Source organism: Rhinolophus sinicus, chromosome 1, assembly GCF_057876585.1.
Source record: "Rhinolophus sinicus isolate RSI-liver-muscle chromosome 1, RSI-T2T, whole genome shotgun sequence".
NCBI classification, from domain to species: domain Eukaryota; kingdom Metazoa; phylum Chordata; class Mammalia; order Chiroptera; family Rhinolophidae; genus Rhinolophus; species Rhinolophus sinicus.
In genome coordinates, this window is record NC_142501.1 from 177,318,463 (window position 1) to 177,343,191 (window position 24,729).

Below are 24,729 nucleotides of genomic sequence, written 5' to 3' on the forward strand. Positions count from 1 at the left end.
GGGATTCTGAAAAACTGTGAATGAAAGGATATATTCTTTTGTAGCTATACCCCTCTTCCTCAAAAATACAACTATTGAACATAAACATAAATAGGTCAGTATCAATTGCCTCAGGAATGACTAAGTAAACATCAATGACAGCATCACTGAAGATGAAACATTACTGCACTGAGTGCCAATATCCCGTCAGAATGCAATTACTGCAGTGAAGGCGAAGGAAAGGAGACACTGAACCCTGAGAGACATCATCCTTGGAACTAGGTGGTATCGGGAAAAAGAGGGCCAGAGGGGCTACATTTTGGCATTTGTCAGTAAATGTTTTTGACAGCCAGTGAGAACAACAGACTCATCTCTGACTTTCTTGGAGGATAAAATAGTTTATATTTCTAACAATTTTACTGGGGAATTCGAAGCAAAGCCTATTTTCCTTAGTACCTTTATTATTACTGATATTTCTCTAATGATTCTAATCCACAAACCTCAATTTATAAACATATGCTATGGCATGGTAAACGAAAGTTTATATTTTAGGAGAATATATTTTTTTAAAAAGAGTTATTCTGATAACCAGAGATAAGAATTTGGAAGCTTTATAAAATATTCATTCTTTGGTTATAAACATGATTATTTATCAAAAAGTTAAAATACTTCTTTGAACAAATAATGAAACTTCTAAATTGCAATCAGAACAATAAAGTAGAAAAACATAATTTTCATTTATTAATACTAGATCTTTCATAAGATCTTTCTTGCCTTCATAGCACAAACTTAAATTATGTCTTAGGCAAAAACACCTTTTAGTAATAAAAATAGTCATGGCATGGCTCAGGTAAGTTTTTAGCATATTGAAACACACATAAATTAATATATTTCAATGTAACCCATTAAAACAACACTATTTCAAGTTAAAAATAGGTTAAATAGACATGAACCTGGTTCCTTTCCACTCTCCCTATTTTGATATTATTACATTCAAGTTATCACCCAACACCATTGTAAAAGTCATATATTTCACCCATTTTTTTACTATAGTACTCCACTGTGTAAAATATCAGGTGTAACTATCCCAGTTAAAAAAATATTTTTGATAGGTAATTCCATAAATAAGTTCTGTGTTTAATTATACATATATAGGAAAGTAATAGATTAGTACATAAAAAAGTTTGCAGTTATGGCAATTACCATGGGTAGAGCTGGGTTTTTTTGTTTTTTCCTTGTTTTCCTTCCTCTACCACACTGCCTCACGTGTGGTAGAAATTGTAATTCTCTGCTCTTTCTCTGAATTATTAGTATCTAAAGGTATTCTTTGGGTAAAAAGCAGTGATCCTTAAACTTTTATTTGGGGAGGGGGTACAGTTCCCTTTGAGTGTATTATGAAAACTATCCACAGAAAAATACACAAATGTATGAGCACACAATATTTTGCTTCTTTTAAAGAATTTATGGACATCATGAGAATGATCCATAATATACAATCACCCAGCAATCTTTCTAAATTGAAACGAGTATTTAAGATCCAGAGAGTCATTGCTAGTCCAACATAATATCCAGCAACATGATTAATCTGGAATCCTCTCAGCATATCATACAGCAGAGCCTACCTCTGATAGGCATTTCAAGGCCTAATACAATAGGATAAAATAGAATTGCCAGGACAGACCTTAACGGTCTTCCAAAGCTTAGTAACTGAGGAAGTTCAGAGGATTATGCAGAGCTCTATAAGCAGAAATGAAGCAGGGGAAATTAAACGCCGCTTGTGGTCCATGGAGAGTCAAAGACCTTTTTTTGGGAATGGCAAATGACAGGTAGCTTTTAAGCGTTCACTTTGGGGTTTTAAGTAACATGCCATGACCTTTACAATTGAAGTGCAAAACTGATTTCTAAAAGAAAAGTTTAAATCACATTTCCAAAGGATTTGAAATACTATCCCACAAACTTGAAAACTAAGGTATAAAACTGAACTTTTAAAAACAGAAGTTTAAGTCATATTTCAAAATAAATTTTTTATAGCTACAACCAAATATTTTCTGCAAAGACTGTGAACATTTGGAAATGAACTTAAGAACTAACTTTCATCCAAGAAAACTATAGATAATTTAAATCAACCTTATCATTTTTATTAGCAATTTATCCAAATAGGTGAAAACAATATTTAAAAATTTAAAAACAGGGTTTGCTTAATTTATATAAGTATATAACCTCTACTCAGAAATCTTTAGTGTCTACCTGTAGTTTAGAGGAGAAAACAAAAACTCTGCATATTGTTTAACACACTTATGATCTAATATTGTCTACATGTCTCATGTCATACCATCTATTACATATTTTTTGCAATACTGATTTAATAACAGTTTCCCAAGGATATTTTATTCTATAGTGCCTCCTGGAGTTTGCATTTATGGTTCTTTTTGCCCACTATGTGCTCCCTTGGCTTGTCCAAATAGCAAAATCTCATTAATCTCTTATTTCCTATAAAATGCTTTCTGAGGATTCTTTCACTGCATTTGACTGACTTAGGAATTTCTGACCACATGTACCTTGATACCTTTCACCTATTCCCAATACAATAATTATTTTATTAGAAGTAAAATATTTATATATTTTTACCAGATTGCTATATATTTGAGAACAGATTTTTTAAATTTTTTTATTCTCAGAGCCTAGACCAGATTGGGTTCATATTTATGAACTAGAAAAATATGAATATAGTTATGAAATAAAAGTAATAGTAACAATAACTATAATTTATGGATCCAACTGTTTGGATCCAATAAACGCTTTTTTTTTTTGTCCTTGTTTTGTACTATACTTGTAGTAGATTTTTAACCTTATATCTGAGTTATTAAATGCTTGAAATGACATTTATACTAAGTTTTCTCTTAATTGAGAAACCTACCTTTTCTCTACAAGTGTGGCTTTACATTTTTCTTTTTAACTTTATGCAGTAGAACTCTTTCTCTAAGGTATTTTTATGCAAATGTATAATATAGTAAAGCACACAAAATAGAGCCATGTTAGACAAAACAGTTTCTGGTGCTTTAGATAACTGATGCCACCTTAAGAAACAAGTTGCTCTCAGTGACCATTGGTTCTCCCCAGGAAGGGTGGGCCCATATCAACTGAAAGCAATGTTCTTACACAGATAAGTAGATCATTAAGTTGTTTACTGCTTTGGAATGTACAGCTCTTAACAAGCACATGTCACGTGGCTACAAGCCACCTGTATTCTGGAGACTAGCTGTATCAAGTCCCTATCCCCTTTCGGGTGAGGAGATGCACCATCTAGCTGCCGCCCAAGACTGCGTCTGTCCATAAGTTTCCTTAATAGACCCTTAGTTTAATTCTGGAGTTGTCAGCCTCTTTCTTCCTTCTCTAAGCCCCATCCTCCATTAGAGGTCAGTTCCATTACACCTCAGGATACTTTCCCAACAAGCTATTCCAGTTGAAGCTGATAGTGGACGTCTAGACACATATACTTGGCATCCTTTCATTTCTTGTAAGTGGCCCTTTGGAACAAATACGGACACTTTAATGCCCTACAGAATTTGTTTTCAATAGCTCTGATCGTGTACCACCTTATTCCATTTTACTTACTGTCAAAATTGTCTATAGGCAATTTTCTATATTAAAAAATATTCTGAATAGCAGTTCTTAAAGCAATCTTGTCAACTTCTTCTATAAGATCTATAAACTTCACACAAAAAGGCACCCCCAAACTTCAGAAATCTCTGATGATAATAAAAGCCTAATTTTTCAGCATCTGAGACAAAAATATACTAATATCAAGCCAATTTGAGCTCATCTGAGACTAACAATTCATATCTAACACATATTTTGTCAAGTAATAAAATCAAAGAAAGAAAAGATGATTTGGTGATATTTTTTCTCTAAATTGTGTATCCTCCATCTGAATTTCTGATTATGAAACTCAAATGGCAAAACCCTAAATCTCCTTTTCAATGTGCTTATACATTTTTTTTAGAAACGCAGAGATATGTTCTTTCATTACATTAATAATTAAAAGACAGCTAAACTCTAAAAAGCAAGAGTAGAACCTTAAAAGTATATTACTAAGTAAAAGAAGTCAATCTGAAAAGGGTGTATGAATCTAATTGTATGATATTATGGAAAAGGCAAAACTATGGAGACAATAAAATGATCAGTAGTTGCCAATGGGTAGGAAGATGAATAAGCAGAGCATCGGGATTTTTAAGGCAGTGAAAATACTTTGTATGATATTGTAAGGGTGAATATATGTTATTATACATTCGCCCAAACCCGTAGAATGTAGAACACTTAGAATGAACCCTGAAATAAACTGTGGACTTTGGGTGCTTAAAATGTGTCATGTAGGTTCATCCTTAGTAAAAAATGTACCATCCTGATGAGTGATGGGGACAATGAGGAAGACTATGCATATATGGGGTATGTGGGAAATCTCTGTACTTCCTTCACAATTTTGCTGTAAATCTAAAACTGCTCTTTAAAATGTCTTAAAGAAACAAGCAAGAGTAGAAATTACAATTTTGTGGCTGGTGATAAAGACTAGAATTAAGTTTATAAAATATCTAACTAGTAATATGGCATGGAAAAAAGTTAAAATCAATTAAAAATCAAACAAATATTTATTGAATCCCTACTATTACTACATACTGTTCTAATAAGTGAAAATCAGTGAGAAAAGCCAAAAAAAAAAAAAAAAAAAAAAAAAGTCCTCATGAAGAACTTGCAGAAGATATAGGATTAAGACATGCAGGTATTGGGGGATAAGTATTCACGGCACTAGAAACAACTAAGGTAGCATCTGTGAGGTAGGAATGTGCCACGCAAGCTTGCACAGGAGACCAGTGTGGCTAAATGAAGCAAAATACAGGCTATGTGGTAGAAAACAAGTGCAGAGAAGAAAGAGTTGGTTAGAGTATTATATGGGGCCTAGTCGACTGTTACAATGACTTAATGTTTATTCTTAGAAAAATGGGAAACAATGGAGTTTTGTTTTGTTTTGATTTTCATTTTTTGTTTGTTTTTTGTTTTTTAGCAAAGGATAGGATCTGTTTTACATTTTAACCATTTCATTCCGGCTGCTGTATTGAAAAATTAGCTTGAAGTAGCATAGAAACATCAAGAATAAATAGGAGGTTATTGAAATAATCCAAGAGAGAATGTGTCTTAAAAAGAAAGTGATAATAATGAGATAGTGAGAAATGATCAGATTCTGACAATATTTCCAAAGTAGAAGCTATTGTAATAGTCAAAGCTAGATGTGATGGTACATTGGTCCATAGTGGTAACGGTCATCGAATTATTGACACATATCATAAGGGGACCTAACAAGATATCCCTGTGAATAAATGGGCTATGTGTTGTGAATTAAAGAGAAGAAATAAAGAACACTCTAAGGTTCCTGGCCTGAGCAATTAAGATTGTGTTCCGAAGAAAGAGGAAGACGATGAATAGAGAATGTCTGGGATGTACCATCCAAGAGGAGGTAATGACTAGAGAGTTTCATAGATAGATCTGGAGTTCAGGAGAGTATTCTGGACTAGGAATATAAATTTGAGAATTGTTACTATTTAGATGTAGAGAGTTATCAGTATTTAAAGCAATGAGGACTGGGTGAGATCACCAAAGTAATGAGAGAGATAATATCTAAAAATGCAACTCCTACATTTATAAGTCAAGAGAATACAGGCCAACAAACAAGACTGTGAAAGAGTAGCCAGTGAGGTAGGAAGATAAGCAGAGAAAATGATAGGAAAGCCCAGTAGGAGGCAGTGAAAATGTTTCCAAGAAGGAAGCATCCACTGTATTAAATGATGTTGTTAGGACAAATAAGATGAGGAGATTCATCACAAGATTAATCACTTGACTCAGCAGTAAATTTATCAAAGTCACTGGCTAGCCATTTTTGTGAAGTAGTTCGGGGAAGATCCTTGTGTCAGATTAAGAGAGAATAGGGATGTGAGTCGGAGGAAGACTGCAGAATGGGAAGCCCTGGACTTTCCTTTCCCCCATAGATACACCAATTCCACAGCAACACATAGATCAATTCCCTTTGTGAGAAATCCAGAAACTAGTTGAGAGGTTCCTGCACATTTGGTGACTGTGAGACAAGCCGTATCAAAACTGATAAGGGAAAGAAAAAACTGATATGAAAAGTGGAGAGAGCTTCAGGCTATATCCCCCTCCATGGCATAGTACCATACAATCAGGAGGAAAACCCCCAGCTCCCAACTTCTCCCTGAGAAGTGAAGGAGTTATATCACACATTTAGGTCCCAACTTTTTTGTGTGCTCCCTGAGAGACTGGCTTCTGTCTCACCTGTCTCAGAGAGCTGAAAGGGCCCTTTCATATGCTAACGCCCTGGGGATTAAGTGGTTAGAACTAATGCGAGAATTCTAATGTGTTAGAACTAACTTACCACAGCTCCGCCTCTAGCTCAGCACAAAATGAGCAGGTAATGAACCCCAGCTCCTACCTTCTATCCCAGGAAGGAATGAGATGTACCACACATGTAATGCTCCAACTTTTCTGGAAGATAACCAAAGAACTGGCTACTGTCTTGCCTGTCTTGGAGTGCTAATGGGACCTGGCATACTCTAGTTGCCTGGGATCTAGTGAGTAAAACAATGGCATTTAATCTAGTACACAGCTAATTGCCAGACCCCTTGATCACAGCTCAATGCAGAGTGGACAGGCTAAAAAAACCTCAAATCCCAACTTATCCCCAGGGAGGGAAAGAGCTAGACAGAGTTTCTACTGATTTAACTTCTCCGGAAGCTGCCTAAGTAACTGGGAATTCGTCTCACTTATTTTTGAGCACTGACAGCATGTAGCATACTCTAGATTCCTGGAGGCCACTAAGAGCAAAAAAGGTGGGTTGGAGTAGCAGGTTTGACAGGTCTCCAGAATCTCTGGTAGAGCTTATTGGTGAAGGCCTTCTCCTGTGCAAGGCCAGTGATGACTGAGAGAGGTGGCTATTTTGTTTAATGTGCAGACACCAACTCAGAGAGTCAAAGAAAATGAAGAAATAGAGAAATGTGTTCCAAGCAAAAAAACAAGCTAAATCTCCAGAAACTGACCCTAAGGAAATGGAGGTATATGATTTACATGTTACAGTATTCAAAATAATCATCATAAATATGTTCATCAAGGTCAGAAGAACAATGAATGAACAAAGTGAGAATTTAAACTGAGAGTTTATATATATATATATATATATATATATATATATATATATATATATATACCAAATCAGTCAGTTGAAGAATATAACAATTGAACTGAAAAATTCAGTAGAATATTTCAGTTTTAGAATAAGCAGAAGACAGGAATATACACTTACAGGTAGGTCACTAGAAATTATTCAGTCAGAGGAGCAGAGAAAAAAAGAATTACAAAGAGCAAAGAAAGCTAATGGGATTTATGAAACACCTTCAACTGGACCACATGGGCATTATGGGAGTTCCAGAAGAGGACGACAGAGGACCAGAAAAGTTATTCAAAGAAATATTGTCTAAAATGTCCCAAATCTGGGGTGGAAAATGGAAATCAGATTCAGGAAGACCAAAAGATCTCAAAAAAGATGAATAATAAAAATAAAAATAAATACACACCAAGACACATTATAATCAAATTATCAAAAGTCAAACACAGGGCAGCCAGTTGGCTCAGTGGTTAGAGCGCAGTGCTCATAACACCAAAATCACAAGTTAGATTCCCACATGGGCCAGTGATCTGTGCCCTCCACAAATACATTGAAAACAAACAAAAAAACAACAAATTGACACAGAGCCAATGGGCCCTGGAAAAAAAACACTGTTCCCCAATATTCCCCAATAAAAAATTTTAAAAGTATTAAAAAAAAAAGTCAAACACAAAGCCAATTTTGAAAGCAGCGAGAGAAAAGTGACTTGTCATTTACAGGGAACCTTACAAAACTATCAGTGGATTTTCCAGCAGAAAAGAAACCTTTCAGTCCAGAAGGGAGTGGGATGATATATTCGAAGTGCTGGAAGAAAAAAAGCTGCTGATATTTTGGAGGAAAAAAAAAATGGTAAAGTGGGAAAAAGCAGCTTCCCTGTCCCCCAACAAAGATCAATGATTTGACAGTGATCCATGAACAAAACACTTCTGCGACATCTCTAGAGTCTACTTAGGAAGTTTAGCAACACAGTGGAACAACAACAAAAAACTGAGAATAATTGCACAAGAGGAAAACGAAGAGAACAATTTTGCTTGTACCATCCTATCCCCCAAATGACATTGCTTAGGGCCCAAAAGGAACTTTCCAGCTAGAAAGAGCCCCACGTGCCAGAAAAGGAAGAGTGGGGTAACATTAGCTTCTCCAGCCTCTCAGAGACTTCCGGAAGGTCCCATTCTGGTTTCACCCTACCCAGACTGGCAAAGCTGAGATGTATAGAGCTGGCTAAAAACGAGGAAGAAAATCAGAGGCTATTATTAGCAGACATGCAGCAGGAACAATTGCAGGAACAATTCCGTACTGATGAGGCCAATGTCCCATACAGCCACCACAGACCCCTGCGGGTAATCATTTCACAACCTATATGTGCACAAAATCATCACATTGCACGCCTTAAGTTTATACATGTCATATGTCAACCTCTCCATAAAGTAGAAAAACATATTAAAAATAAACTTGTATTATTTAATTTTAATCAATTTCAGTAGAATTTGCTTTATTAGAGAAGTGTATTTAAAGTTTTATATAATATTTAAATGAAGGATTATTTTAAAGTTAAATTCATCAAAGTTTCCTTTATCCATTTAAAAAAAATATTCTCATATAATAATTGTCAATTTTAAATTTCAGGAAATAATGCAGAGCCTTGTCTAATACTTAAAAATACATGATTTTGCTCAGACACTTCCTTAACAAGAGAATGTGAATCAATCAATAAAACCTACTGCTATTTTAAAAGAACATATACATATTCTTTTCACTGAGAACTAAGTCCATAAATAAATCTTTATTTCTAGATAAAGATTAGTGATTTAATACTAGGAAGAAAATCCTAGGATTATCCATTTTGTTAATTTATACAGTAAACAATTATTGATATACTACCATGTGCCAGATTCTATGGTTGAAACCCTAATCATATAAAATTAAATACGCCATTGCCCTCATAGAGCTCAGAATCTATTGGGAGTTCTTGATTAGAACCATAATTGAGCTTTTGTGGATTAATAAACCTTCTAAAATTGTATTCACAGTTTTTTTGTTATAAATATACTTGCTTTTCCCCACAAATTAAACAGCCTCTAGCTTTCATTAGATATTTAAAAGGGTTCATGATACTGAATCAATAAATAGCAACAACTAGAAGAAGCAAAAAAGACAAACAGATTAGCTTGTAATTAAAATATAATGGGCAAAGTAAAGATAATATTCCAATGGCAACTCTGACAAAAAAAAAGAGAAAACTAATGCTGCCTATGAAACTCAAGACAGAGTTCATAAAAGAATGAAAATGACAAGCAGATTTTACAAATATAGGTGTGTAACTTTAGAGAGACATAGTTATTATAAATATTATTGTAAAGACCACCAGCACTGGACAACTTGATATCCAGTGTGGGCATGAAACACTAAAAAACTTATAACCATCTAGATGTCATATACTTATACATTTAAGTACTTTTCAAATAAAAAACCAATATTACAGTCTTAAACCAATGTTATAAATTTCTAGAATCATCTTTTCTGAAACAAAAATGTAAAATGTTTAAGGCAAACATATTTTTAAGAGTCACCAACTTAACATTAAACTTGACAGAGAAAGAACAACATTAAATAAAAATTAAGAGCAAGTTACTCATATAATAAAGGGACCTAGAATTTTATCAGCCTATCAGCTTAAAAGTAGCCTTTCCTTAAAGAAGGAAAATTATGAAAGACAATTATTTGTCCAAAAAAAGTTTTCAATTGTTAAAGGAAACAAATGATATTGGGAAGACCAAAAAAATGACACTCAGTTCTCAATAGAAAAGTTACCTGGTAGTGCAGTATACATAGGCTATATATTAGTTTGAAATTGTAGGCAATACTTTAATAAACATCATTATTAAATCCAAAAATTGTTTTCTCTTGACATGGAAAATAATTTTCCACACTCAATGACTATGAGGAAGTATAAATATAATTTTAAAAATCTTAATGAAAGAAAAAAGAAGAGCATCTTTAAATACTAGAAGGACTGGTGGCTACATCTTCTATGACAAATGCATCACAATGAAAAAGATTAACATTAGATTTACTGGCATTTATTTTTGTGGACACCATTATAATCTGTTTTGAAAAGGAGGGGGGAAAGCATTCATCTAAAGATTTAATATGATCAGACTATAAAAAGCTACAATATCTAATTTATCAAGACTTAATAGCTTACTGTTCAATACTTGCTTCAAGACCCTTCCTCATGTACCCAACAAATACAAAGCAGACATGTCATAAATGTTGCCAAATCCCAACCAGTTCCCAATATGCAAGACTTGCCTTACATCACATCATACAGCCCAAGTCCTAAAACATTATAAATATCCTCCATTGACTTCTACCTTCTGAAACACTAAGATTGTCTAGCAGAGTCTTTCTTTCTGAAGTAAGTCTAATAAAATCACTTTTGCTTAATCAGTAAGCATTAGCAGTGGTCTTTTGGAGGACTCCACAGCCAACAAGTAAAATAATAACTCATTCATTTTCTTTTTCTTTTTTTCTGATATTATGAGTCTGCTTTTGACAATGCTGAAATATTATTTAGATTATGACATATTAAGTAGAAAAGCATACATCCAATAAAAATAAACTTGTCATTAACTAACCCAAAGAAGAACATTCATCATGATTTGCACTGAGTAGTAACTCAAATTAATTGCTATCAGCCACTATAAAATATTTCACTAGTAGGGCAGGGAAGGGGAGTTATTTCATATGAAATGGGGAATTAAGACCTACTGTGAACATAATTTCTAAAACTGTGCAGGTCTATTTAAAATTTCTCCTTACAATCAGAAATTCCCATAGCTTAAGAGAGACTCTTATTTATTATGAATCTAAACTACAGTATCTACATTTATTAAAAGAAAGTAAAAGATGAATACTTGATTTTATTGGATCCACAGGGCTTTCTTCAGAGCCCTCTAATAAATTCATGATTTCAATAAATACTTGGAAATTTCAATTTGTATACATAGACAAGTAAATACTTAAAGTTGCATGGATGTGAAAAATTACATATATTAATGCTGTAGAGGTTATTTATAAATAAATTGTTAAACAATTATTTTTAAAAAGTCAGACTGTCTTCAAAAAAAGGCTCCTTAGACAAAATATTTTGATTAGGGAGCAATATGAATAAAAAATATGAAAAGGACTTTAATGTAGATATTTTCAGTACTTTCTAGAAATTATTCTATTCTTATGTTATTCATAAAAGTGAAACATCATTGACAAACCTCATATGTTGCTGGACCAGGAGTCATCTCTTTGGGAACTTGAAAATGCTTTGATTCTTTAACAAATAAGGGTATTGAGCAAGATTTCTGTAAAACAGGACTGTATGTTGCAGGCCCTAAAAGAAAACAGATGTAAAAATAATAAAGTATATTTTAAAGTACTGATTTTGGTCACAGCGATATTATTGTTAGATTTATGCTGTTAACATGTAAATTTAGGATCAAACAATCTTGGACTCATTCCTTTTAAATGCTTAAAATCATTCAGTTCAGCGTTTCAAAATACTATATGCATAAAATAGTAACATTTGTTTATCCAATAGTTAAATATAATACAGAAGAAATCCCCCCCCCAAAAGAAAGAAAACAGTACTCCCTTAAGATACATATACATCAGGAAAAAAGATACTCAACCCTTTTATTTCCTAAATATTCATTCATATGTCCAATGAAGAAGTAGTGACTGAACTTCATTTGGAGCTATGAATAAGACTTAAAGAAGCACAAAGATGGTTTAAGAGCATTATGGGCAGTATACATGATAGAAGCCAAGGCACAAAGATGGAATTTACATGGAACATTTGGAAGTTGTAAACAGATTGGTTGAATGTAACAGGGCCTAATCCTAAATAAGGATTTTGTACTAGAGTCAATGGATTTCAAATTATATTCTAAAATGTCCCAAAATTCCAAAACAAAAATGCTTAGGGGACAATGTGTCAGTAAAACCCAAGTCGAGGGTTGAATTATTTTCTAAAAACAACTCTAGATTTTCTGTTTTGCTTGGGTCTCATGTAATATTTTATTTAACCAAAGTTGTCTAGTACTTTAAAAAAAAAAAAAAAAGCTTTTGAAAACCAGTTCCATAATCAGTGGAGAGCTCTTAGATTTTAGACTAAAGGAGACACATGAAAAAAGAGATAGTTTAAAAAACAAAGTCTAGCAGCAATTTATAGGATGGGATGACTTGAAGAAAGTCTTTTTAAGGCACACTAACAAGGAATTTACTAACATTGATAAGGGAAAGGAAAAAACAATTCAGAATATTTTCCAAGCTACTCAACAAACAGTATATATAGTGATTGGAAGAAGATAAAAATGAATAGTGGCTATGAAAAAGGTAATACGGTGACAGAAATTCGGAAACACAGAAGGAAGATACCATTAGAGAGTAACAACATGTGTTTGAACTGGTTATATTTAAAAAGATGGCAGGATATCCAAATGGAAACATTCAGAGGACAACTGTAGATACGTACCTAAAGCTCATGAGAAAGCTGGTCTGGAGAAAAAGAATGGAGTTATTCACGTAGAGGCAATAGTTGAGGTTTCTCTAAGTGAAAGTGCAGAGAGAGAAAACTGAGGGCTGAAACTTGGGGGGCTGAATATAGAGAGGGAGGAAAAGAGTCAAAAAGGGAAAGAATCTAGTGCATAGAATCTGGTAAGTACAACACAATAGAGAGAAAATAGGAAGAGGTTTTTTTTTTCTCCATTTATAAGTTTAGCAATACTTAGTGCTATCACATGCCAAGCTTTGTATTTCAAGAGTGTTAGAGGTCTAATATGAGGTGTGATCAACAAATATGATGACTGTTTAAATTTAAAAAAAATATATTACAGTAAAAGACACAGTGCCATTAATCCCCTAGAAAATACTGCCCCTCGCTTCGAACACACTTATCCTATCACACTTATCACTTATTCTTGCCACTTTCTGATGCATTTCTGGAAGTCCTCTTTTGTGAGTGTCTTTGGTTCCCTTATCATGGCTGCCTCGATGTCCTGAATTTATTCAAAAAGTGTACCTTTTATGGTCATTTTCACTTTGGGGAAGATCCAGAAGTTGCACGGTGCCAGATCTGGTGAATAAGGTGGATGAGGAAACACTGTAATGTTTTTATTTGACAGAAATTGCTGCACCAGAAGCGATATGTGACATGAAGCGTTGTCATAATGGAGGATGAAGTAAAGACACTCATGAAAGATGACTTCCAGAACTGCTTCAGAAAGTGGCAAGAATGATGGGATAAGTGTGTGCAAAGTGAGGGGGAGTATTGGCAATATGTCTTTAATGTAATAATTTTTTTTATTTAAACATTCACCCTATTTTTCGATCACACCTCATATATCAAGTATTTCAAGAGAGGACTTGCAGTGAGGTCACTGTAGAACACATAGAATGTAACTTTAGAAGAGTGGTGTTGGATAAAACTACATTAGAGGGAATTAAAGAGACTGTGTAGGGAGAGGAAACACAACTTTGAGCATAGAATACTGACAATGAACATGAACAGTGAAATAGTAAATATAAAGGTATTAATCAAATATAAAATCAATGCCTCTGTCTCCTTAGTGAACACATAATCCAAAATCATCTACTTTGAAGAATACTGATGTTTTAAAATCTAAAATACTTTATAATAGATAAATTCATATAACACATTTTTAATGCTGTAGCTTCATTAACACAGGACATTTCAAAATTTAAAGTAAAAACTGACATGTGGCTCTAGTTTAGTTATTCCAATACCAATTCAATTAAACAGGCTAGATAACCAAGGTGGTAAAGTACTTATGAGAAGCTGCTATGGACCGAATGTTTGTGTCCCTCTAAAATTTATATGTTCAAACCCTTATCTCCAATGTGATGGTATTTGAAGATGGTCCCTTTAGAGGTAATTAGATCACAAGGGTGGAGTGAGTCTCTCTCTCTCTCCTCTCTCTCTCTCTCTCTCTCTCTCTCTCTCTCTCTCTCTCTCTTTCTCCCTCCCTCCCTCTTGTCTCTCTACTGTGTGAGGATACAGAAAGATATCTACCTGCAAACCAGGAAGAGGGCCCTCATTAGGAATCAAAAAGGTCAGTATCTTGGGCACCTTGATCATCAACTTCCCAGACTCCAAAACTGTGAGAAACAAATTTCTATTGTTTAAAGCCACCCAGTCTGATATTTTTGTTACAGCAGCCCGAACTGATTAAAACAAAAGCTAATGTGCTTTGATCTACTAAGTGACAAGTAAAGAGTTATAGCAAGTGCCATCTTACTATAAAACAATAGCATTTATGACTTTGGAATAATATAGTCTATATTTACAGTGCAAAAAAATAATGTACATATGCATACATAATATCTTTACAAATAAACTTAAATACATAAGCTAAACGAGGCATGGGGAAACAAATGTACCAGTTACTTCAGTATCCAGTAAACACAAACTATAATCAGGAATTCGGTGCATAATTCCACAGTCAACTAAATGAAAATTGCAACTTTAACCATAAAGATTTATAAAGGTTAATGCAACAGGTAAGACTATTATCTAAATACTATTGTAACGGTAAGTTTCATTTTCAATTATGAAGAAATATACTCTATACCCTGCCTTTACCATCACGCTACAGCAACTGATAAATATTTACATTCGTGGTTATAACTCATTAGAAAAAAGAAAATATTCAAATGTAGTTGTAGTGCATTTCCTTTTATTGGAATTCCTTTGAGGAGCATCAAGTGAAGCAAAATATGCATCTTGCTGCATTTTAGCACTTAGGCTGCTGTAAGATACAGAGCATTTAAAAAAGGTTTAATGCTCTTCAGCTTAAAATATATTTCCAATTACATATGCTACTGCTTATATGATACAGGTCAAAGATTTACATTGCTTCACCAGCTCTGATTCACAGCTGGATTATGCAGAAACTATCTTCTATTTATTTACCAAAAGGCCACATTTTAATCACAGGTCATGGAAGAAGAAAACTTCTCATTCCAAATCACACACCTTGAATCATGACTACTATATAATGGGAAATTCAAGAGCAGGTGATTCTTATAATTACATATTTTCCAGCCCTATGCCAACTCACTTTCTATGAAATGTCAACCAATGCTACAGGGCAAAAATGGGAGAGAACAGGAACAATGAGTAATTTAAAATAAAATTCATTTTGGTACATTACAGTGGACTCAGAAATAACTACTTGTATAAATAAAGCTGCAAAGCCTCAGATTAAGAAATGTCTGTCTTCATAATGAGCTGAAATTTATAAATCACGTAGTCAATTTTGCTTATGAATATTCAGTCCTTTTTTCATGTGAAGGTGACAGAAAACTACTGAAAAGTAAATATCCATATGTGAGCATATCTTTAGAAATTAAAAAGGATCTATGAAATTGTTCATTGAAATGGACTGCATGGCTTTAAAATGTCATTTAGAGAGTTTAGATATTTATGGAACACGTTTTTTCACACTGATTTTATCCCTCAGCGCTATAAATAAAATAACAGCAAAGACAAAAGATTAGTACACAAAGAAGTATTATCATCAATGTCAAGGCTACATTCAGGTTTAATGCTTTTCTCCTGCTTCTAACACTCGATTTGATTAAATGGCACTTCAGATTATGACCACAGAACTGCACAGTCTATTAAATTGAGTGTATATGTGATGAGAAAAAGAATCCCAATAATACATAAACTTTTAACCGAAATTTCCATGTATGTTTTACCATCCTGCTAACTTCTCTGTCCAAAAAACAAAATGGATGTTATACATTTTAAGAAAAGCTTAAATATTTAAGGATGATATCTCAAAGTCTCTATGGAATGTCTAGGAATTATTGCCAACATAGTCCCTAAGCAATGGACTATTATAATGCACTTCAACCTAAACAGAGAACTTCATCTATTGGAGCCTACCTAAATCATCCACTGTTAAAACTTGTGTTCCGAGCATTGATTTAGCTGTAGTGCTGTCACTCTTATGACATACAAATACAAAATCACATGGATTTGGTTTGGCTGAAATATATCTTCAAACAACAATGTCTGTTTATCTGTGTATCTCTATGTACATATTTATCAAAATGTGCATTAACAGCCCTTTCAAATAAAGTCTTTGACCTGCTCCTATAAAATATACTTTCACTCTCACTGATAAAATAACTACACTGTACAAATTTGAATGATTTTCACCAGTCTTGTAAATGTAGGTATAACACACTTTTTGTATGAATTATAGGAACCAACTGAAAGGAAAAATGATCACCTTTCATCTAATACCATTTTGAGTAGATAGTATGTAAATATGTAACACATGAGTGATTTTTATTGATGAATGAACAAAGTTATCAAATAATCAATAAAATATAAATTGACTTCAAGGTAAATAAGATACCTCACAATTGGCCTGACATATTAGATCACCACCATTATTTCAACACTCAATTAGGGCTGAATTTGTAAGATATTCCCTCTTAAGACTGGCACCTACCTCTGTAACTATTATATGTAAAAATCAAGATAATGCTTGATGTCTTTGGAAAACACATCCTGACACAGATAAAATTATGTAGAGTTCTTTAAATATAAATACAAACTATATTTTTAAAATAATTAAAATATTTGATTAATATTAATCAAACTAAATTCTTTAAGAAAGCTATAGTAAAGGAGCTATTATTTAAATAAAACTTTTTTAAATGGCTGATTTTTCTTTTACCATTTGTGACTTTTTGACATTTTCATAACTTGCTCAAAATGGTTAGGCTCCTAAGAGTGTTTATATTTGAATCTCTTCTTGAATAGGTCAGCTACAATGTTAGACTCACCGAATTTTGAGTTTTCTAAAAGAAGAGCCTACATGATTTACATAGTGACAAGTCAATTAAACAAAGGTTAATACTTTCATTTATGAGTTAAATGAATAAATGCTGCAACTTAAATGTTTTATAGATTAAATGACTGATACAATGAGGTTCTGTATTTTGATGCACAAATGTTTTGTTGACATTCATCAGAGATCGAAAAAAACTATTAGGTTAACCGTTGATTATCTCAGAAAGCTTCTTGTATTTTCAGTAAACTTAAATCTATACAAAGATTTAAATCTAAATAAGATTTATCTCTTTACCTTAACAGTGTTATCTATTCACTCTGTTCCTGTGACTGTATAATGTAAATATTCTCTAACCTTGTTTCCATATCTTCATGGAATAATAGCAGGCTACTATGAGAATTCAGCAGGATCTTCCCTTGCAAGCATTCTCAACTACCACTAGCTAATTTTAACCAAGACTAGTAATAGTGTGATTTGTTTATATTAATAATGTTTATTTCCAAAAAGTTAAGGGTTTCCTCACTTGACTTATACCCATGACCCACAAGGCCTATTTACAGCCCTTCCATGGCTTTGGACATGTTTCTCCACTGGTCTTTGGCTGAACTTGTTCTATGGTTTGAAATATTGTAATGCAGGGACTCAGCTCCCGCTCCCCACATAAGAACGCAGGACATGGTGAGGCCAAAAAGGAACAACAACGAAGCCATAGAGAGGGGAGTCATATCACTATATTCTCGATGGCAGCTGGTTGAGACACAAACAAACATCTGCCAGTACCCCAATGAGGGGTCTTCCTGCACCCCAGTCTCACTGGCGGCTGGGTGAGACAGAGAAAGTAGGAGCAGCACGATTCGCAATCCGCTGTCTGCTTCTCTCCCAACCAACCAACAACCCCCTAGCATAGCCACGGCAGTTATATCAGTGGCGAATGACTAAACGGTAACAGCTAATGGCCACCCAGCCACAACGGACGGACAGCTGATTACAGCTGATGGCCATCTAATAACCGAGCCAGCACCTTTCCATGTGAGGCTGAAAGCCTGGAAACTGCTCTCTGGGACTCTGTCCCAGAAATATCAAGACTGAAAAACAAAGAGGATCATATTCAGTACCATATATTTTAAACTAGTCTTTCTCAACATGTAGTTCACAGGCATCAGAACCACCCAGATTAGTATTAGAACACATATTTCTTGGATTCATGCCAAAATAAAAAATCATATTCTCTGAAAGTGGAACCAAGAAGACATAACTTTAACAAATGCATTGCTTTAGGCTTCTAAAATACAACAATTTAGTATGTAGCTATTCTCAAATACTATGTTTTAACATTAAATCATTTCTTCCTTAAATAATCTCAAAACCTAGTAATCCAGAGAATAAACCTTCTTGAATTATGGATGAGACTATCCTCTAGACAATATCTGAATGTTTTGTCTCTGTGCCTGCCTATGGTAAAGCCTCAATTAATGCTTGGTGAGCTGAACTGAGCCAAGCCAAGGAAGGATGAGTCAATTAAGGAGTCCACTCAATTGCTGTTTGAGAGAAAAGAGATTAGTGCAGACTGGCATTATTAACATAGAAAAGAGATTTACTTTTCAGTGATATCCTTTAAAAACAATATGAATTCTGTCATAGACACGTCACACTATTTCAATTTAGGGCCAAATGTGCAAAACTTATTTCATGATCATGGAGACTGCAATTCTTTGAACTATATTATCATCTCTATTTCATTTTAGTCTGTTTCCACAATAAACTGTAAATCTAAATCCGAATTCAAGACTTCTAGCCATTTACACTTCATAAATTCCCTAAACCTTATTAAGTTTAGTTTCCTCTTTTATGTAAGGGGGATAAAACAGCACACAAAGTCACACAATGAATAAGGACCAAATTATTCAACCACTTTTAATCCTTGTAACATCCTGAGAGAAAAGAAGGGAAAATAAAATCATTTAAATTTTCCAGGAAACTGAGTTAATAGCTGACCGGTACTGGCGCTATGGATTTAACAATTCTCCTTACACTTACACACTGCCTTCTTAATCTTCTTTAGCATCTTCCAAAAACATCAAATTGGCCAAACAAATATCATGTTAATTAAATGAGAATGTCACACCTTTACCTGAATGTGACATTCCCCGGACAGGTCAGTTTGGTCTTGGAGATGGAATAAATTGAGGTCTATCTGATAAATTCAGGGAGATTTTGTGCCTGGATTATTAATTCATTAGAATACCAAAAGTGAATATAATTTTGGTTTTACACCTATACTTTTAAACTTATAAGTACATATACATTTAAGGTAAACAAAAATGTCACAATCCTAAATATCAAATTGTCTTCAGATCTCCATATTTTCACACTGCTAGTTGTCAAAGCTGCCACACAACTGCTACTTCTAAACCTGTTATAAACAATATCTAGGGTTAAATGTTATTTTCCTAGAAACCAAATAGCCCTAAGTCCCATCTTTTGGTGAAGGCTGCCTCTCTGTGGCTGAATGCAATGTGTCATGTTCTCTGAAGGACAACTTTCTCGCTTTTTTTAACTAGTAGACAAGATCTGAAAAATACATACATTTAAATACATTACCACTTCTTTCAGGATATTTTTGTCTCCATGTTTGGAAAGATCTTTGGACCCTGAGAAACTGTCTCACTTACCTAGGCAAGCATGTATAAAAACAGATGAAAACAGTATTTATGCAAGTAACAGAAATTAAGTAAAATAGAATTGCTGAAATAGAATAGACATGTTTGCTGTCTTTTTTGAAAGCTGAAGTCATTATTCATTTTGTACTGAGTGACCTCTGCTGGTCAAAAAGACACATTTATTAATCGACAACATACCTACCAGAAAGCAGCTGTTTTCTTAATTTCCTGAAGGAATTACTGAAAAACACAGTGTACCATACTATGATGCCTCCGATTCACTTAAAGAACAATAATACAGGTTCATATCCTATTTCATACACTGAAAGTCAAAAAGCAAATATGAAATGTCTTTAAAAACATTGTTCTTTCTCTAATAATGACCATTTTTAGTTGTAATGAAAATAGGCTCAAAAGGTCTTCTTAATATAAGACGTGTTTAGGAAGTCTATTATGTTCTACAATGAATTATTTTTTTGAGATTTGGTGCTTTTAACCATATGATAACTGAAAGATTAGTGTTTGTATATTTTTAACTGAAAAGTACAAAATCTCTCTCCATCATAAGCATGTGACTTGTTATATCTCATAAATGAAGGATTTATATAATTAAGCAATATAGTCAAAAAAGTAACATTTACCTTCTCTAAAACAGAACATGCTACCTTAACAGTAAAAACTAATTAAGAGAAGATACCCAGAGGGTAATAGTAAACATTTCAATAACCAATTCATGCTGCTTTGTTGTGTTTGTTTTGTTCAAACTATATACCAAAAAGCATCACCGAGAAAACTGTGCAAGTTCTTTTTTTTAATGATTTTAATAGAGGTCAAAACCTTTGACATGAAGTATACCAATAAAAACACTAAAGAAAATTATTATAAATCCTGATTGCTAATTATTGCAATACCACCCTCCCCTCTATTTTTTTTTTCTGTTTAACAATGTCCAGGAGGGAAAAAAAAGAAACATATTTGGTCTCTTCTTCAGCAAATACTGAAATCTATTTATATGCAAATAAGCTATCCATTATTAGTATGAGAAGAGACTTGTGCATAAAGGGAGAAATAAATTATCACTAGAAACCATTAATGAAATCTATTTCAAAACATAACATTTTACAAGAGCCCTCACTCATGTAATATTTGTTTAAGCCTCGAGGGGAAACAGTGAGTTCTACACTTAGATGAAACCTGGTACTACATTATTTCCCCTGCCAATTTGTTTTGTAAAATACATTTATCCTTTCTTTAGAAATGACTTGATAATTGTAACTCCAATGAGTCTTTTTAGAAAACTTTATCATTGAAGTTAGAGTCCTATGTGTTTTCGCATAATTAACAGACTTTTTAGGAAAGTTACAATCATTGTTATTCCTTGAGGTTTAAAAACAGTAACATGAATCTTTATACTCTAAGAGTAGTAACCTAAAAATAAATGAGTTTTAAAAAGAAAGAACATGAGTCTTTCTGGGATAAGTTGAATATCTGTGGAAAAGAATAAAGCAAGCAATAATTAATAGAGAATATAAAATAATTGCATATGCTTTGACCATTTTCTCTTTGGGTTTCTTGTTTTGTTTCCCTTGAGTTTATCAATTCCTTGTTTAGGCCAGATTTGAGTATCTGACAGTTTTATCTTCTTCCTTCTGTCATCTACTTAACATTAGGGTGCCCAATGTTGAATTGAAATCCTTAGTTTTGATATAATCAAACTCATACAACTTTTTGTCTTAAGGCTCTTCTGAAGATTTTATTAAGAAGTCTTTCTCCACTTTTTAGGTTATAATGGTTTCTCCAGTATTTTCTTCTATTAATTTTGTAGTTTTACCTTTTCATTTAGGTTTTTAATCCATTTGGATTCCATCATTGTATGTGGTTTTTGTAAGGATCTAACCTTATTTTTCTTTAGTTAGTATGTTCGTTTTCCCTGTATGTTCTACTAAAGTTTTCCCTTACTCATTGATCTGTAGTGACATCTTTATGATAAATTGTCTTCATATATGCACAGAAATGTCTCTGAGCTGTTTTCTTTGTTTCATTATCCATTTATCTTATTGTTGTGCCAAAACCACAGTGTTTTTAATATAGTTCTGCAATATGTCTTAATAAATGGTGTGGGAATTTCTTCCCTTTTCTTTCTTTCAGTTATTCATGTACTTTTATGTTTACATAAATTTTAGTGTGTTTATCAACTTCTTCAAAAATCTAACTAGAATCCAAAGTGAGATTACATTTGTAGATTAAAATAGGGAAAATTGATATTATTATTATATGAAGTTATCCCATTCAAGAGCCTTGAATCAGCTCTTCATTTACTCAGACCATTATCAGAATTTACAAAATCTCTTTATGGAAACCTTTGTCTTCGTAGTTAATTCTTAGAAACTTTATTTCTTTGGGGAGTTGTACTTACTTTTATTACTTTTTCATACTTGATCACTACTAGTACTATGTACATCATTCTTATATCTAACAAGTGCACTGAATTTTCTTATTAGTTCTAGTAGTTTCTACATTTTTAAAAGCTGTTTTGCTATAAGACACTATAATCTAAAATTAAAGGTAGTTTTATCACTTTTCTTTCAATCCTTCCATTTCTTGTGTTCTGAGGTATTCTATCCTTAGGTATTGGTGTGAACCACCTGCTTTGCTCAGACGGTGTGGTAACAGTGGGTGTCTTCGTCTTCCTTCCTTTAGGAATAGTGTTCAGTATAAATTTTTGGTTTATAATCTTTTTCAAATTAAGGAACTTATTTGTACTGTTTTCCAAGTTTTTGTTTCTTAAGCACAAATAGGTACATTTAATTAAGATGTTGTTTCCACCGCTCTTTATTACAGTACTTTTTAAAACAATGTAGTACAAAAAATGAAACCACCGTAGAACACACTGCCAGCAAAACTCTTCTTGTCTCTACCTCTGTTGAATTATTTTTGCTCCTAGATGACTAAGCAGTTTAAGACGCAGTGTTCTTCTGCCCATCACCCTCTACTGTCCTTCATGCTAGTATCTAATAGAAAAGAGCACATGAAACTGAGGATGAGGTATTATAGTGGGAAAGAAGTCAGCTGTTCTACTTATTCATCCTAAAAAAAGGCCCACTATTCAACATATCCCTTCCTCCGCCAAACAAGATAGAGTTGCAAATCAGAACTGTTCTTAAAAGAGGGAAGAAGAGAATAACACCACTTATATCAGTGTGCTCAAAGAGTACCCAAATAGATACATAGTCTTTTTTATTTAATATATGATCAGGCACCAAAGATCACGTGGCATATGACAAGAGCTAGAAGCATGAAAGACAAAGACCAAAATAAATTTTAAAAATTAACTTTAGAGGAATAAGAAATTGTTCAGGAAAAAAATAGATCTTAAAAAAAATAAATAAATAATGTACTAAAATACATTTAGTATAATATTGCATTTATAAAACAAAGAACAATCAGAGAACAAGAATTTACTCTAAGAGCTCATAATTTTTGGTATAGAAAATTCAATGAAACAAGAAAATAGCTAAAGAAAAAAAGACCTTTCAGCATATAAAGCAAAAGGACAAAAGAGAGAGAGCAAGAGATAACATAATATTAGGTTGGTGCAAAAGTAATTGCAGTTTAAAAGGTTGAAAATAATTGCAAAAGCCGCTATTACTTTTGCACCAACCTAATAATAAGATATGGAGACATAAAGAACAAAAAAAACACACTTAGTAGGTACTAAATCCAGTTTCCAGAAAGAGAAAATAGAAAATGCTGAGGAAATTATGATATAAATTCTAGATGTCTGTAGACTTAAAAATGGTAAAGATGGCAAATCTTACGTGTATTTTTTGAAAAAGATAAGTTAAAGTTCCAGATATCATAAGTTATGGCCTAAATATGAAACTAATTAAAATGTGGCAAAATTTAAGCTACAAATGGAATGTAAAAGAGAAAATCCAAGTTATTTTTATGACAATAATGTACTACTTTGAAAAACCAAAAGATAATGGCATTGGAACCACAAACAGAAAATTCACCATTGCATTCCATTTGGTTCATCGATGAGTAACTTAAAAAGTTTGTCTCTGATAATGTGGAAGAATGATGCAATAGTCTATTGCTTTTCTTTGAGCTCTTTTATACAGTTTGGTTTGTTATCAGGTACATGATTACACACACACACACACACACACACACACACACATCTCTGTGGCTTCTGTTTCTAAAAGTATATGTCCTGCAGAGATAGAAACAGAATTTTGAAAAGAAAGGAATTTATGCTTTTGGCTGAAATATCTTCAAATATGCTTAAATGTGTTTGAAATTCATAAAATAATCAGAAGGAATAGGTGCAAATTAAATACATAATTATCCACAGATTGGTTTCTATAGTTAAATATTGAAAAGGCAAAATTATGTAAATAAATATATTAGGCGTATACTGTGTGTTCGTATAGTAGTTCTATATTAATGATATGTCTAGCTCATGGTCCCATATTAGCTTTACACTTACCCTTTTAAATATTTATTTTCCTTAACAAATCATTGAGAAAGTTACATAAAATGTCTTTTATATGAGTGTGATTGTCTATAACTAATTTGCCAGCATGGATTTTGTGGTGTTTCAGTGAAAAAGTGGTATGTTTGCCAAATGATGAAGCTAAAGTCAAGCAAAGATGACAATGCCTATTTCATCTTTTATCAGACTTGCAAAAACCTGAAACTCTTGCTTTTCCAAGCATTGAAACAATATTCCCCATGTTTTTTCTACAGAATAAAAGTTTCACAGAATGTTAGTTCATGTCACACATAAAGTGTTCCCTGATCCAATAAATATGGGGAAAGTTGGATTAAACAAGATTAAAACAGATTTCTTTATCGCAGGTCACGGCAGCACCTGTGATATTCTAATTCATACATCACAAAGGATTAATACAATGTGTGCATTTCCCACAACACATGTTTCAACATGAACTCCTCTTTTTTCCCCCCACAA

General features: G+C 33.2%; 1 protein-coding gene across 1 annotated transcript in view; it reads right to left on the reverse strand.

Annotated features, from left to right (window-relative positions):
• STPG2 (sperm tail PG-rich repeat containing 2) overlaps positions 1-24,729 on the reverse strand; it is a 517,806-nt gene that overhangs the window by 269,470 nt on the left and 223,607 nt on the right. The window contains exon 12 of the mRNA XM_088792041.1: positions 11,479-11,594. Within this exon, the coding sequence (XP_088648167.1) occupies positions 11,479-11,594 (116 nt within the window). The remainder of the gene's footprint in view (positions 1-11,478; positions 11,595-24,729) is intronic.